Source organism: Ziziphus jujuba, chromosome 1 (assembly GCF_031755915.1).
Source record: "Ziziphus jujuba cultivar Dongzao chromosome 1, ASM3175591v1".
In the NCBI taxonomy this organism is placed as follows: Eukaryota; Viridiplantae; Streptophyta; class Magnoliopsida; order Rosales; family Rhamnaceae; genus Ziziphus; species Ziziphus jujuba.
Genome location: NC_083379.1, coordinates 10,734,172 through 10,749,773, shown reverse-complemented (window position 1 = coordinate 10,749,773; position 15,602 = coordinate 10,734,172). Strand labels below are relative to the sequence as shown.

Here is a 15,602-nt window from a genome sequence, read left to right as displayed (position 1 = left end):
ACAAGTAATCCACATCGTATAACTATAATCCCTGTTATTGGCATTCACAAGTCTGATACAACCAGCAACAAAATAAAGCATGTCATGGTAGATTTTGCTTCACTGCAACACAAGTTGTGCCGAATATTCTTGGTATTGCCTTGAATTCCTAATGGTAAGACCATGGATATATAAACACTTCCAAATAATAATAATGAAGAGGTAGATGCAAAGCAACATCGAATTCAAAGTCCAGTGTTGGTATGCAAAATGAGAGTAAAGTCCCATGCGGCGCTAGCGCAATCACCGCCCATCTTGCAATTTTCTTTCATATTCATGTATGTAAATCTACAAATTTGTAGTAGCTCATTTATATTAAGATTTGAAATAGCTCGTCTATTTTTAAGATTGTTTATTAGTCAAGAATTACTTAATTGATAATTACTTAAAAAAATTTAAGTTATCGGCACCAAGGAAAATCATTATTGTACGAGATTGAAGCCTAAGAATTATTACCATACTTTTTCTACTAGCCTGGACTTGGGCTTATATATTGGTTCGTTACTACAGGGTCAAAAACATTCCAGCCCACTGGTCTACTGTTTTGCTGTGAGACTGACTCCAAAGCTTTCATTCAAAACCTTAACTACTGATGATATTAGATTTGCACCCCCTCTTTCATTCTATGTCTTTTATTTGGATTTTAAAATAAAATAACAAGTTGGCACACTTAGTTTTGTACTGGGATCTTTCTAGTGATCATTCTGATATCGTTTTTTTTTTTTTATAATTTTTAAATATTTTATCTATGTTATACATTAGAATATAGTATGTTAATTACATCCTGATTTATTAATGACCCTTTTTATATATTTATCTTTTTTTGATTAATATAACTCCTTTCTAAAAAAAATATAAAAAAATCAGCCGGTTGATACCCATTTAGAGAAAGATAAAGAATAAGAGTTCTTTTTTTTTTTCTTTTTTTTTTTGGGTTTATTTTCGGGTCAAAAAGAATAATGGATTAAAATCAATAATTCTATGCGTGTCACACTCACATCATGGAATGTTAATTTTGAATACCTGCTCATATAATGTTGTTTCAAAAAGCTCGTTTAAGATTCATTTATTTACATATTTAGATTATATTACTTTGATAAAAGAAAAATTATATTTCAAGTCTGACTTCCATAATTGTACGAATGATGTGTTCTTATTCACCAAAAATGAATGATGTGTTCTTAATCTTCTGCCTTTATTATACATCGACCATGCTCAGCCACCTTCACTAGTTTTGATGGAGTTTTTCTTAGCAATGAGATTTCATTGAATTAAAATATAGGCATTTCCCTTAATTAACTTAACAATCATATATGGATTTGAGTTCCTTATTCTAAAAAGTGAAAAAAAATAAATAAATAAGAAAGGAAAAATTGCAGGATTAAATTAAACCATTGAAAAAAGAATTTTGTTATTTATGGATAGTGATGATTATTACCATTAAAATTTATGTTAATTTGATAAATATTAATTAATTATATTTAATCTTTTTTATTTTAATATATTAAAAATCTAATAATAATTAAATAAATTATCACTTACCATATAAAACCACTAATAGGCCATTATCAACAGGGATACATAGCATTTTTCTAGAAAAAAATAACCATTTTGTTAATTTGAAATACGTAAATGGTGACGTGGTTAATGGTTTGGCAGGAAATGGACCCCACAAGCGACAGTAATAATTCGGGGATACTCTGAACTCAAAGTAATTGACTTGTCAGATTTCCTTCCTCACTCTGATTTCCTCTTTATCTTTCATTTTGTTTTTCTTCACAGTATTTCAAATTTTAATAAAATTAAAATAGAATGCATTTTAAAATTCTCTGTTTTTTATTTATAAGGATGATTTTATCAATTTATTTTTTGCTTGAAAAATACTCAAAGGAGCCAATATCCAATACATTGAAAGAGCCCTGGGAACAAAAGCATGTTTAGAATTAATATGATATGTATTACTTTATTGATCTGGTATGTTTTTATTTTTTGTTTCGTTTTTTAATCAAAATGTTTCTATTTTATTTTTCTTACTTTATTGGATTCTAGGAACAAATGTATGGTCCAGTTGGACCATACAATTCATTATAAAAATAGGAAATACTAAGATAAAAGACAAAGTATTTATTCTGTATTAAAAAAGTTAAAATGCCACTTACATAAATATACATTTAACACCATTATAAATGTTATTACCAATATATATATTTATATATATATAAATGTATAATATATGGTTTCATCATGTGGTAGCTAGTTTTATGCGTTTATGATCATCACCATATATGTGCATTTATTTATTATTTTGATTTCGTTTGAGAAAAACATATATATATATATATATATATGTATGTATGTATATGGATTTATAAATCCATCAGGAAGAAGGTAATTGTTTATGCGCCTGCTCTCCTACTTTCTTAAATTAAGTGACCTCTTCTTCTCACTGCCACTGTCTAACCATTTTTCTAATATTACTTCTAAGTAAGTGAAGCTCATTTTACATAAAAAATAGCCAAGTATCCCATTACTCAAAACTAAAAACAAAAAAACTATCCCAAATAGGGACTTATTTGCTTTGTACAAGAATATTTCCTTTATCAATTAGAAGAAATTAATAATAATTATACCTCAACAAAAAATGTAAAATTTGCTAATTTTATACATATATAGTTCTAAGTTGTTCATAATATTTTAATTTTATAAAATTCAGATGCAGTTTCAAATTAGTTAAAATAAATTGATCATTTTTATAAAATTAAAAAATTTTAAATGTATAATTATTATATATATATAAAGAGGAAGGGTCCCCATCAAATGAAGTTATTCGAAGAAGTAAATTTTGCAGGCCTTGTGGAAAACGCAAGTAAGCTGTGCCTTCACAAGCTACCATCTTTCCTCTTTTCCTCTATACTATTCAGTTTCAACCAGAGTCCTTTACTCATCTCAGCATTTCTATCCATGTTCATGGAATATATTCCATTTTCGATTAAAACAAACGATTTATTGAAATTTATTAAAAAAAAAAAAAATTACTCATCGCAGCACTCGCGCAATTGGGTGGACCCATATCTCCGTTGTCTGCCACGTGTCATAATCAATTTGCTTTTGCGATATCAGAATGATCAGTAATCGGCGGTGATCAATAAACAATGAAAACCGAAGCCAGGAATTGGAGACCACTGGCAGTACATGGGAAAAAAAATAAAACTGATTGTGGTTTAATTTTAATTATTATTCAATAAACAACCAAAACTATTTCGTGGATGCATGTGGTCTGGTGGTTTAACTATGGGCTATTGCTCGAGCCTCCATGTCTGGAGCTGTGTACTTACATAAATTAATTATATGTATATATATATATATATATATATAATATTTTTATATAAATATAGGTCTTCTTTTTTCTTTTGTTATTATTGGTTTTTGCATGTAATAGTTTAAGTTTCTCTATTTTATTCTCTGTGAATCATACTTTAATTGACTCTGAAGAAAAGCAAGTGCAAATAGAATCATTTGCTAAAAAGTTTTCCATTTGATAGGTTTAAGCCCAAGATATTGTCTGGGGAAGCTTAAAGCAAATCTATTTATATGAGTTTTTTTTTTTTGGGGGGTCAAACCATATATATGAGTTTGATTGGGAACAACATATGAACAAATTTTTCGTAGTACTATAAAACTTTTACTGCAGAATTTGATGTTACTGTTTCAGTTATAGTTGATCTTATCCCAGTTTCGCAATTTCTTGAAAAGTATATTTTTACTTTCGATTTTTCCTCCCATGCACTCCACAATTATTTGATCTTTCATTTATTTCTTCGCCCCCTTTTGTTTTTTTTTTTCCCCTTTGGCCTCAATTAAAAAGATTAATTTATAATAATCTCGAATAGTAAAAATTCAATAATTCTCTACGACAAAAAGAATCTGGTTTTTTTTTTCAAACAAAATAATTAAAACTGTTCAACTTGACGATAAAGTTTACGGCTCAAACTAAATTAGAAGACTCGTTCAAAAAGCATATAAGTTGCATATTGTATAAATTAAATGCTTTGTTTGGAAACACTCCAAGAATCAAACATTGTCAAAATTTCCATTATCATTGTTTATGTTTTCGCCTTGATAACACAGCAAAAGCTTTGGAAAGAAGATTTTGACTAATTGTGGAAGAAAAAATCTAAAAAAGAAAAAAAGAAAAAAAGAATGACTAAAGGTAGAAGCTAGCAGAGTTGAACGAATTTGGATAATCACTAACAAAATTAGGATTTTGGTGTAGTCCATACGGAACCTAACAGGTAACCCCTAAATTGAACCACTAATTAGTTTGAAAAAAACATTGGAATTGAGAGAGAGAGAGAGAGACTTGAACCATGTGTATGTTGGGGTATGGATGACTTAGATTGTGACCTGGACCAATAAATCAAAGAGCCGCCCCACGACAAACAAAACAAATCAAACAAAATAATGGTAAAAATCAAACTCACATTGCCAAAAAAATGATTCCTTGTCGTATTAAGTCCATGACATAATCAGGAATTAGGTATTCTAGTTTTCCAACTAGCTTGCACTATTATTAAATATTATAGATATACACACTACTTTATAGGAATGAAAAAAATAATAATAATTTTCAGCGTAGTTTGTCTTACAACTGGTCTACGTATGGGATGGTCTGTGCATTAAAGACGTACAGGTTTAATGCAACCAGCAAATGAGAATATGCTATTATGCCTGTTTGTTGAATAATAATATTAATTATTTCATAAATTGGAGGCATAAAAAAGCGAAGAAAATTAAACGAAGGGGGATTTTCACTGTACATTGAAAGTGACATGTTTGATTAGAAATAAAAAACTAATAATAATAATAATAAAGAACAGGGTGACGTAAATGGAATACTTTTGTTTGATGTTAATGATGATGTTATTGGGGTATTGTTTTCTGGTATTAGATTATAAGTGGGGAAAAGCCAGCTTTTCAGAACTCTTACATTCACATGTTTTTCCAATTAAGAAAGGAAACCCCTTGCATTGCATATACAAGCAATTTCCCCCCATATTGCGTGTATATGAATTTTCTGTCAGGATGATTAATTATATAATAAAAAAAAAAAATTGGTTGCCTTGTAAAATATATGCTAGTACAAGAAACATAAAAAGGAAGGGAACAAGCTTATAACCACGTAGATATCCTTGATTTCATCAAAAAAGGGGGCAAAAAAAAATAATAATAATAATAAAAGAGTAGATATCCGTGAAAATTTGGCTAGTTGTAGGGGGAGAGATTTGTATATATTCCACTGGATAGACAGCGTATCCATGTTGTCAAACAAAAGGAAGATGGTTGTGGGATTTTGCCAGGTAACTTATATATCTTCTGGAAAGATGGTGATGTCTAAAATTATAATATATATATATATATATATATATATATTAAGCTTTAAATTTTTATTAAAAAAAAAATGCATTATTTTATTTGTGGATAATGACTATCAATGAATTCCAACCAACCCCATTTGTTAAAAAATTAATTGTATTTTATGGTCACTATTTTGGGACCTAATGCAGTTGTAAAAATCCCTTTCTCTGTTTTCATATTATATATATATATATATATAGACCACATTGTAATTAAAGTCGTATATCATTCCCACATTATCATACTGTGAATTGGTCATCGTCATCATCCTCTAGCTGAATATGCAATTTTAACCTAACTTGGTATGCAAATCTCCTCTCAAGGTGTTTATTTATTTATTCTCTCTCTCTCTCTCTCTCTCTCTCTCTCTCTCTCTCTCTCTCTCTGTGGTTGGGTTTTAGTGATCCAAATGCTATGCCTTGTCCCATCAAAAACAATAAAGATATAGAGATTTTGGGCCCTGCTTTGGATTGCAATACAACACCACAAAACAGCTTTTATGAAGGTGATTTCCTGAGCTTAATATATATAGCTTTTTGGGAGAGGAAAAAGGAGGTCCTTATTTTGACAAATCTTTATAAAAATTGAATAACCCCACACCTAAAAAACAAAAACACTTTCAATGATTTTTTTTTTTTCCCAATAATCTGTTAAGAAATGAACCACCCACACATTTTGGATGATTTTAGGTGTACAAATTCCTATTATCCAATCGATAATGGAAAAACATTCCCATTGACCATTGGTTCATTACTGCTGGTTTTTCTTGACCATAAGGGAAAGTGGTTACCTAATTTAGGCACTCAGGCTATCCCAAACCAGACCCCCCATGTTGGTACAGTTAATGGCACATTTAGTATTCATACACTATTTTATTTTTATCTTTGTTGGCTTCAGTAGTATTCGTACACTATTTTGTATACACTTTAAGTATACTATAATATAGTATAATCTTTTCTTAAAAAAAAAAAAAAAAAAAAACTAATGGTGGTAGTACTTTTAACCTGGTTCCTGCAAAAGAGAGGTGGTTAGACTATTATTTGAGTGAGGGGATAAAAATTACCCTGTCAATAAATAAACCAAGTTCGAAATGAAAAGAAAAAAAAAACCCTGAAAAAAAAATATATTTTATGTTACCCAAAGAAAAGTAAAAAGAAATTAATGGGGTCAACTAAGAAAATCTAACTAGTGTTAAGCATGCTTTTAATTATTCTGCTTAATCCCATCATCAAATTCATAATTATTATATGTCACCATCCATGTCCATTGAAACTTGGTTTAGGAATCCATAATTAAGTAAGCATCCAATTTACTTTTGATGTGAATTTTTTATTTTTCATCAAAATTATTGAAAAGGCTTGTATAGAAAATTGTGCCCGGGGGGGAGGGGGTGAAGAAGAGTGAGTGAGTTGGATGTTTAATTAAGTAGGGGACCAAATTTTAGAAAATTTTAAAAACATTCAATTTTCTTTAAAAAAAAAAAAACAATTAATTAATTGGACCAAAGACTAAAAATTGATTTTGTAAATTGAATAGTCAAAGAAGTTAAGAGAGGGAATAAAATAAAGTAGTAAAAATAAAATAAAATAGTAAAACGATCAAGGAAAACGTGAAGAGGGTTTTGATTGGTTTAGATGTTATGAGCAAAGGCATGAAAGACAGGTGCGAAACCTCAGAGAGCTGTGTGGTGATTCGGACCCCTTTAGTTCCGGGAAAAAAGAAAAAGAAAAAAATAAAATAAAATTGTTGAATGAGAAAGAAGAAAAATAAAAAATAAAAACAAAATAAAAGCTTTACTTTAGCTTTGACCCCTCTCTCTCTCTCTCTCTCTCTCTGCGCCTAATAGTCCATCAGAAGCGGAGGCCCAGTCCATTTTATCACTCTCTCTAAGCTTTATTTTCCTCTTTGGCCATCTCTCTTTCTCTCTCTAGAGACTGGGTATTCGGAATCAGCAACTCTCTCCATCTACAGTGCCGTTCCTTTTTTCCACTTCCAACGCGAACAAGCCCCGCAAGTTTGATCCTTTGAAATTTAGGTACTTTTTTTTTTTTTTTCCCTAAGCTTTACCCTTTTGGCACATCGGTTATGGGTTTTCATCTGTTTTGCCTTCTAGAACTGCTTTCTGTATCTGGGTTTTTATGTTTCTCTTGGATCTGTATTTGGGTTTAGAGAAAGCTTGAGTTTTTGTGATTTTAGATCTGGGTTTTTTTTTAAAATTTTTTATCCTATTTTTATTTTTTATTTTTATGTAATTGACCTTTGATCATGTTTTGTGTGTATAGTTCTTGCAAGTTCATCCATGTAAGATGAGCATACTTATATCTCTACGAACTGCATTTCTAGTTGGCTTATTTCAACGACTTATCCTTTATTATTTTGGTGGTCCGCAAATCCTGTATATTGTTACTGAATCTATTCAATTGTGGATTCTTATTATTTTTTTTTCTTTTTTCCGTCTCCTGCCCTTTCTTCTTGTAGTTTTTTGATTGGGGCTTTTTGGGAAATTGTTTATTAAGTTGTATACTTACTGCAATCAAATCTTCTACTTATCCACGTCTACTTGAAATCATCCGATCAAGGTCTGCATGTAGCTATGCCGCTGACTCTGTGCACCCTCTGGGGAATATTACTATGATTTGACAATTGGGTATTCTGTTATGAACTATTTGCTCTTGAAAGTATTGATTTTAACTAATTTTTTTTTTTTCACATATTTGATACATTCCCGCTGTCAAATAGGCTGTCAGTACTTCTAGCCGTCTCATAATTTCTAGCAAAAATTGATTCTGTGATAGGTCCTTCGATTTGATTATACTGTATGATCTACTGTTGGATGAATTGTTTATGGAAAGGGAATTTACTGGTGGTTAATTTTTTGCTAAGATTTTTGTCTGTTGATTTATGGAACACCGTTTTCTTTTGATTTAGTTTTTACACTAATTTTTTTTTTTTTTTTTTTCTTCCTCCTTCAGGAAGCAAACTTTGCATCTAACTTTTATATGGTAATATATTATAGTTGTTATCTATTGAGATGTCTCTAATATATTAGCATTGCTCTTGGCAGAACTGAGGAATTTGTATATTGGGCTGCCAGTGGAAGACATAATATTGTTAATAATGGGCTATGAGCAATGAGCTCTTTCAATCTGACTGACTATAAAACTTCTTGGTATCTCTAATGGCCTCGAAAAATAGCGTTAGAGTGTCCTCAAAACCGCAGCAGAAAGGAGCTGTTATTCAAATGGTACAGACTAATGATATCAGGCCATTGCCTCCACAAGTTTTAAAGGCAAGCAAACCTGAGCTAGCTACTCCTGAACAATTACCAAAATCTGCACAAAGTGCACCAAAGCAGGCTGCTTTAGAAGATTCTGAGAATAAAAAGTCACCAAATTCTATACTAAATGGATCTACGGATTCATTGGCTGATAAACTTAGTTCAAGTTCGTTGTCACCTAGTCCTGAGCAAGCCTCAACTGGAGCAGATTGTGCTGTTAATGATACTCGTGGCTCTCTGGAAAGTTCTGTTGATCAAGAAAAGAAGACATCCGGGTATGGAAGTGTGAAGGATAGTTCAGTTTCTGCCAAGGTTAGTGATGGTGCCAGCAGTATTGCCAAGACTAGTGGAAGTGCAAAGATTAGTGACCGAGCTGATTTAGTTGAGAGTGGAAAGAGCAGTATGTGTAGAGGAAGCACAAGCAGTGATGTGAGCGATGAGAGTACTTGTAGTAGCTTTAGTAGCAGTATCAGCAAGCCTCACAAAGCAAATGACTTGAGGTGGGAAGCTATCCAAGCTATACGAACTAGAGATGGGAATTTGGGCTTGGGTCATTTCAGACTGCTAAAGAGGTTGGGTTGTGGGGATATTGGGAGTGTCTATCTGTCAGAATTAAGTGGAACTAAATGTTATTTTGCAATGAAGGTTATGGACAAAGGGTCCCTAGCAAGTCGTAAAAAGCTTCTCCGTGCTCAGACAGAAAGAGAAATATTGCAATCTCTAGACCATCCTTTTCTTCCTACGTTGTACACTCACTTTGAGACAGATAAGTTCTCATGCTTGGTGATGGAGTTCTGTCCTGGAGGGGACTTACACACTCTAAGGCAGAGGCAGCCAGGGAAACACTTCCCTGAACAGGCAGTGAAGTATGTTCGGTCAAATTTCTTTAATAATTTCTTTACCTCATTTTACTTGATCTGCTTTTTCTGTTTCAATTTCTTTTTTGTGCACTTTTTTTTTTTTTTGGTGTGTGTGTGTGTGTGTCTTCTCTGATATTATGTTAGAAAGATTTGATGTTTGCTGTTCAGTCAAATGTTTTACATATATTATGCTTTTAACGGAGAAGCCAAATTTGTCTGGATGTCAGTAGATAAGAGAGTTCATTTTGTAGTTATTCTTTAATTAGAAAGACCCAAGTTTGGAACTTCACATTCATGCATACAAAGTTAAAATGCAATGAGTTAATATTAAGTCGACAATTGGTTTTCCCTTTGTCTGTTTTGGCAGGCTAACCAAATATTCTGCTCTGAACCATCTAAGTTATTTAATTTTTTTGGAATGATAAATGCTAATCATGTAAATGCCTTGAATTATGTCTGTATTTATAATGCACAATGCCCAAAATAAACAACAAACCTTTTATATAATTTCATGGTCAGTTTTATTTGGAGTTTTATTATCTGTGATGAACCATTGTCCTCCAAGGTTATGATGCCCATTTGTCTTCATCTATTCTATCGAATGAGAACTATGGAAGTTCTTCATTTTGACTATAGCTAAAGTTCTAATGATTCTGGAATGTAACAATTATTTTTTGCCCTTTTAACTTGCAGATTTTATGTAGCAGAAGTCCTACTGGCTTTGGAATACCTCCACATGCTTGGAATTGTCTACCGTGACCTGAAGCCAGAAAATGTCCTTGTGAGGGAAGATGGACATATAATGCTTTCTGACTTTGACCTTTCCCTCCGTTGTGCTGTCAGTCCTACTCTTGTAAAAACATCGTCAATGGATTCTGAACCTTTGCGGAAGAACCCTGTATATTGTGTCCAGCCAGCTTGCATTGAGCCTTCTTGTATCCAGCCATCTTGTGTAGCTCCCACAACATGCTTCTCACCCCGCCTCTTTTCTAGCAAGTCCAAGAAGGACCGCAAACCCAAAAATGAGGTTGGAAACCAAGTCAGCCCATTACCAGAGCTCATTGCAGAGCCAACTGATGCTCGTTCTATGTCGTTTGTCGGGACTCATGAATATTTGGCACCTGAGATCATCAAGGGTGAAGGTCATGGAAGTGCTGTTGATTGGTGGACTTTTGGAATCTTTTTGTATGAACTCTTATTTGGTAAGACTCCTTTCAAGGGATCTGGAAACCGGGCTACTCTGTTCAATGTCGTGGGACAACCCCTTCGTTTTCCAGAATCACCAGTTGTGAGTTTTGCTGCAAGAGATCTCATTAGGGGGTTGCTTGTTAAGGAACCACAGCATAGATTGGCATACAAACGAGGGGCAACCGAGATCAAGCAACACCCCTTCTTTGAAGGTGTAAATTGGGCTCTGATACGCTGTGCGACTCCACCAGAGATCCCAAGGCCTGTTGAGATTGAGCGAATACCTGCCCCAACGGCCTCATCAAGTGAAAAGGCACCTGCCCCAACCATAATAGGGGCTGCAGAACAAAAGGGTTCCGATAATTATCTAGAGTTTGATTTCTTTTAGCAATGGTAATCCGATTTGCCAAAAAAAAAAAAAAAAAGGGCAAAAAAGAAAAAAGGGTTTCTCGGTAGTTGGGGAAAATTTGTCTGGGACAATTTACAGGGGATTTGTTGGTAGTGAGGTTAAGTTCTTTTCTTGATAGATGGATGGATATGAGGAAGTGTATGTTGTTGTTGCCTTATTGACAGTTTCAAATATGTATTTGCATATTTAATGGCATGGCATGGATTCTCTGTCATTTTAAGGCATGAAAAGCCATGCGCACCTTCCTTCTTTTTTTTGTTTTTTTTTCCTTGTGCCCGCATCAGAATTCAGAAACCAAAGAGTATATTGTCAATGTTTTCAGTCCTGCTTCTTCTAAAGAAGTTACCCTAAATATTCAATAGGGAAATGTCAATAGGTATACCCAAAAATTACTGTACTTTTTTGGTATATAGAAGCTTCTGTGGAAGCCCTCTGTAAGTACTTTGAAACAACAAAAAGCTTTTTAAGCCAAGTACTTTGCATCTGATTTTGGAAATATTTTCTTATTTTTGCAAGCACGGCCAGTAAATTTGTGTTCACATGGAAACTAACTCAGTGAGGGTACATTTTTCACAATCTTGAATGCAAAAAGACAGACATGCCCCTGTAATATTTAAGGCAGTCAAATAAATAAATGTGAAAAACAAATTTGATGAAAATTTTAAAAGGTCGTGCGGTGAGCGTGGATCGAACACGCGACCTTCAGATCTTCAGTCTGACGCTCTCCCAACTGAGCTATCCCCGCAATTAGGTTCCAACTGCAAGACATTCAAATGTAGATAATTATGAGAACTTGGGTTTAAAACAGTTGCAGGAAAACGATTGGTTGAGTTTGTTGTCCTCGTCCTGCATGTACTTGGAGTCATCAGCATTGCCACGTGGAGATGGGGAGGACTCAGGAGGCGGCTGGTCCATTTTGACTTCGTTTCCTTCGCTTATGATCTTGATCTCGCAGCTTTCCGGTGCACCCTTGAGTATCTGATCAGCTAATGTTCCACTTCCTCTCCTTGACCTTAATTTCCTGTCCCATGAAATTTGTATATATATAATAAGTACACACATGAAATCTCAAAGTAAAATTTACTGATATAAATTTAAAAAATTATCCCATATTATGTAATTTTCCACACTAGTTATAATATATTTACCTTGAATTGGATTTGGAGGTTCCAAGAACAAGTTTCCTTATGTTGAGAATAGGGATGAGGTCCAATATAGCTTTTCCCACAGAATCACTCTCAATCATCACGGTATCCACCTTAACCTATACATATTATTGTCACAACAATAATAATTAATTAATTAAGGCCTATCAATAATGATGGTCATTCATAGTCAGCCTGAGCTAATAGACTTTGGTGGTCTACCTTGGCAGCTGAGCAGGTAGCAAGAAACTTCTGAAGAAGCTCACTTCTCTTCCCTCCTTCTTGGGCCATGTAGGTTTTTACCTGCTCTGGACTTACTTGATTCACCGGAAGCTTTCCTACTGTGCATATATAAATATATACACCATCATCACCATGCTATTAAGACATTAATATATAGTTTTGATTTTCATCTAGATCTGAAATATAGTTTATGGCCCCACTGCTTACAAGAAGATTATTGTAATTATTTACTAAATTCCATTACTTGATTTATTTTAAAGGTTTAACATCCAATTATATGTAATTAATTTTCCGTACACACCCTTAGCAAAAAATAAAATAAAAATAAACGTTAACTCATCGTATATCTGCAGTTACAATTATTGAACCCTCAAATCACTTGGTTTTTTCCCGGTGATTTTTGCAGCTAGATGTCAACAACAAATATAACATCTTTCTTTCAAACATTTCAACTATATAAAAACTTTCTATCCAGCTACGAGAAGGGAAAAAAAAAATAATAATAATAATCTAATATTGTCATGTATTTTTTGTCTTAAAGCAACTAATGATTAATTAATTAGGAACAAATTATAAACTGCAGGTTAATTAATTTTGATTTTTTCACAGACCAAAGAGATCAAAGAGAAAAAAGTGAAAAAAGAGATGGTGATATATTGATGAGAAAGCTAGAGCTTACATGGGCTGGGAATGTATCGAACCTCAGGGAATATATGTATGAGATAGACCATGGTTGATGATGATGGATTTATAGCATGCTTTACCGTCCATGTTAACGCATCCATGCTAGACTCACTCTTCCCCACCGCCACATAAACGCTATCATCACATGAAGAAGATGACTTTTCTTGTTGATCTTCCCTGATTGGCGGCATCGGTGCGAATTCTCCCATCCCGAACAGCTCTTTAACTTCCTTCGGTACCTCTCTCGATCCATCATCACCATCATCATCATCATCTTCTTCTTCTTCTATCTCGCTTATGCTGTTGCTTGAATTGTAAAACTGGTACTGCCTTTGATCATGGTTTTGGTGACAACCCTCTATTCCATCTGTACTCGTTTCCTCCGGCCACAACCTCCCGGTTTCAGTCAACGATGTCGCAGACATTTTTACGCTGGAGGTTTGAAAAAAACCAAATTCTGATGGGTTTGGCTTGCTTTGGTTTTTGAACGGAGGAATAAGGACTTTGAAGCTTTGTTTTCTTTTTTGTTTTTTTCTCTCTTATTTTGACCCGTGAATGAGTGATAAAGTAGGAAGGATTTGATTGTAATTTCAGTTTATGGTACTCTATATCAGTCTATTGTGTATGTGCAAATGTCAATGCCCATTTGTTATATTTTGAAAGAGTTCATCGACGGAGATAAAACCAAATGCTTTCTAAACCATTTATTTCTGCATGATAAAAACTAAACTAAAAATGTTAAATTATATCAATTATTTTAAAATTATACAATAAACTATTATTAATATCAATAATTTGTATAGATTGGCAGTCTAAAAACCATCTCATTATTTTTATGGTCAACTACGCAGCATAATATCACTGTGAGGCTTGGTGTTGCACTTGAAAAGATGGGGTTGTTTCCTGCCTTCCCTTGTGCGAGAAAATAAAATAATAAAAAAAGGGCTCGAGATACCAATTATATATCCTTTGATATATATTAATATGGTTCTAATTAATCTGGATGGAGCAAGAAGCTAATTACATATAATTATAATTTAATTATTGTTTGTTAACTGTACCCGAGTATTGGGATCGTGTATTTGATTATAAAATTGAGAAGTGTTTTTCATAATTTTAAAAAAAAATTATATAGTATTATTTTATATATATTATTATTATTTAAATATATAAAAATATAAAATAGTTTTATATAATATTTTTTATATTTAAAATATTCATAATTTATAAAATCTTAGCTAAGCCAAATTTTTATTTTTATTTTTTATAAATAAATCGTTAACAAATCAAACAATGTTTCACAAAAATCTTCCATAATATTTTTGAATGAAATTGATAGTTATAAAAAAAAATTCTATTAGAAAATTTTTAAGCAATAAAAAGATATATTCATTGGAGTGTTTGGTTTCAAACCTATGAACATTTCTAAAAATATTTGATCGTATACTTTTAAATATATTTGATATTTAGTTACATACTTCTAAGCATATTTAGGATGTTCATATCTGAAAACGTTCAGTCACATAATTACAAATATATTTGAGATGTTCAATCGCATATTTTTAAATACATCTGAGATATTCATATTTAAATACGTTAAATCTTATATTTATATATATATATATATATATAAAGTATTCGATTATATATTTTTAAACACATTTAAAATGTTTAATCATATACTTTTAAATATAAATATTTTTAATAATAATTTTAAATAAAAATAAAAATATAAATTTATAATAAAACAGTATAGAATTTATTTAATACTACAACCAAAACTTTTATATAAAATTAATTAACTTTGGTGCATCGTTTGGCAATAATTCAATGCTCTCATAATCGTCATGTCAAAAAACTATTGTTTTTCATTTTAAAAATTATTATTATTATTTCTATCATTATAATTATTATTATCTGTTATTATTTTTATGAGTATAATAAATTATTGGAAGGGACGGCCAACATATATATATATATATATATTCCTGAAATAACAACATTAATCTATTATTCCTGTTCGCATGCGAAATGCATGGGAATATGCGAATATCGTAAGGGAATCAAGGCCGTTTATCAAGAATCAGTCAAAAGTCAACTGTTTGGTAATATGGATCTGTCCAAGATGAGATCTGGATCCTTTGGTTAGAATTAACGGTCGAGTATCACAAACCCCATCTAGAAATGGAATTTTGATAGTTAAAAGCTGTGTTAATATCTATAAACATTTTTTTTTATATTATTATAATTTGGAGAAAAAAGATTTTTATTCAAATAAAAAATATAGACTCTGAATTTAAAGTGTGCTCTTAATGGTTTTATTATTGGGCTAAGCCTAAAAG

At 32.1% G+C, this 15,602-nt stretch overlaps 2 protein-coding genes and 1 non-coding gene across 4 annotated transcripts; 1 reads left to right on the top strand and 2 right to left on the bottom strand.

The window, feature by feature from the left end:
- The first annotated feature begins 7,212 nt into the window (after nucleotides 1-7,212).
- LOC107416352 (serine/threonine-protein kinase D6PKL2) lies at nucleotides 7,213-11,437 on the top strand. 2 transcript variants are annotated; one of them, XM_016024840.4, is made up of 3 exons: nucleotides 7,213-7,489; nucleotides 8,519-9,597; nucleotides 10,285-11,437. In XM_016024840.4, the coding sequence occupies exons 2-3, from the start codon at nucleotides 8,633-8,635 to the stop codon at nucleotides 11,165-11,167; spliced, it is 1,848 nt and encodes a 615-aa protein (XP_015880326.2). In that variant the 5' UTR covers nucleotides 7,213-7,489; nucleotides 8,519-8,632; the 3' UTR covers nucleotides 11,168-11,437. The 2 variants fall into 2 exon arrangements, with proteins under 2 accessions (XP_015880326.2, XP_024927611.2); XM_025071843.3 differs by lacking the exon at nucleotides 7,213-7,489 and adding an exon at nucleotides 7,584-8,101.
- A 238-nt stretch (nucleotides 11,438-11,675) lies between these two features.
- LOC107416359 (U-box domain-containing protein 33) lies at nucleotides 11,676-13,860 on the bottom strand. Its single transcript, XM_048474702.2, has 5 exons — nucleotides 13,256-13,860; nucleotides 12,556-12,674; nucleotides 12,337-12,452; nucleotides 12,045-12,209; nucleotides 11,676-11,946 (listed from the first exon to the last, which is right to left on the bottom strand). The coding sequence occupies exons 1-5, from the start codon at nucleotides 13,683-13,685 to the stop codon at nucleotides 11,850-11,852; spliced, it is 927 nt and encodes a 308-aa protein (XP_048330659.2). The 5' UTR covers nucleotides 13,686-13,860; the 3' UTR covers nucleotides 11,676-11,849.
- On the bottom strand, nucleotides 11,861-11,933 carry TRNAF-GAA (transfer RNA phenylalanine (anticodon GAA)). The gene has a single exon. It is a non-coding gene; the product is annotated as a tRNA-Phe (tRNA).
- Nucleotides 13,861-15,602: the final 1,742 nt, after the last annotated feature.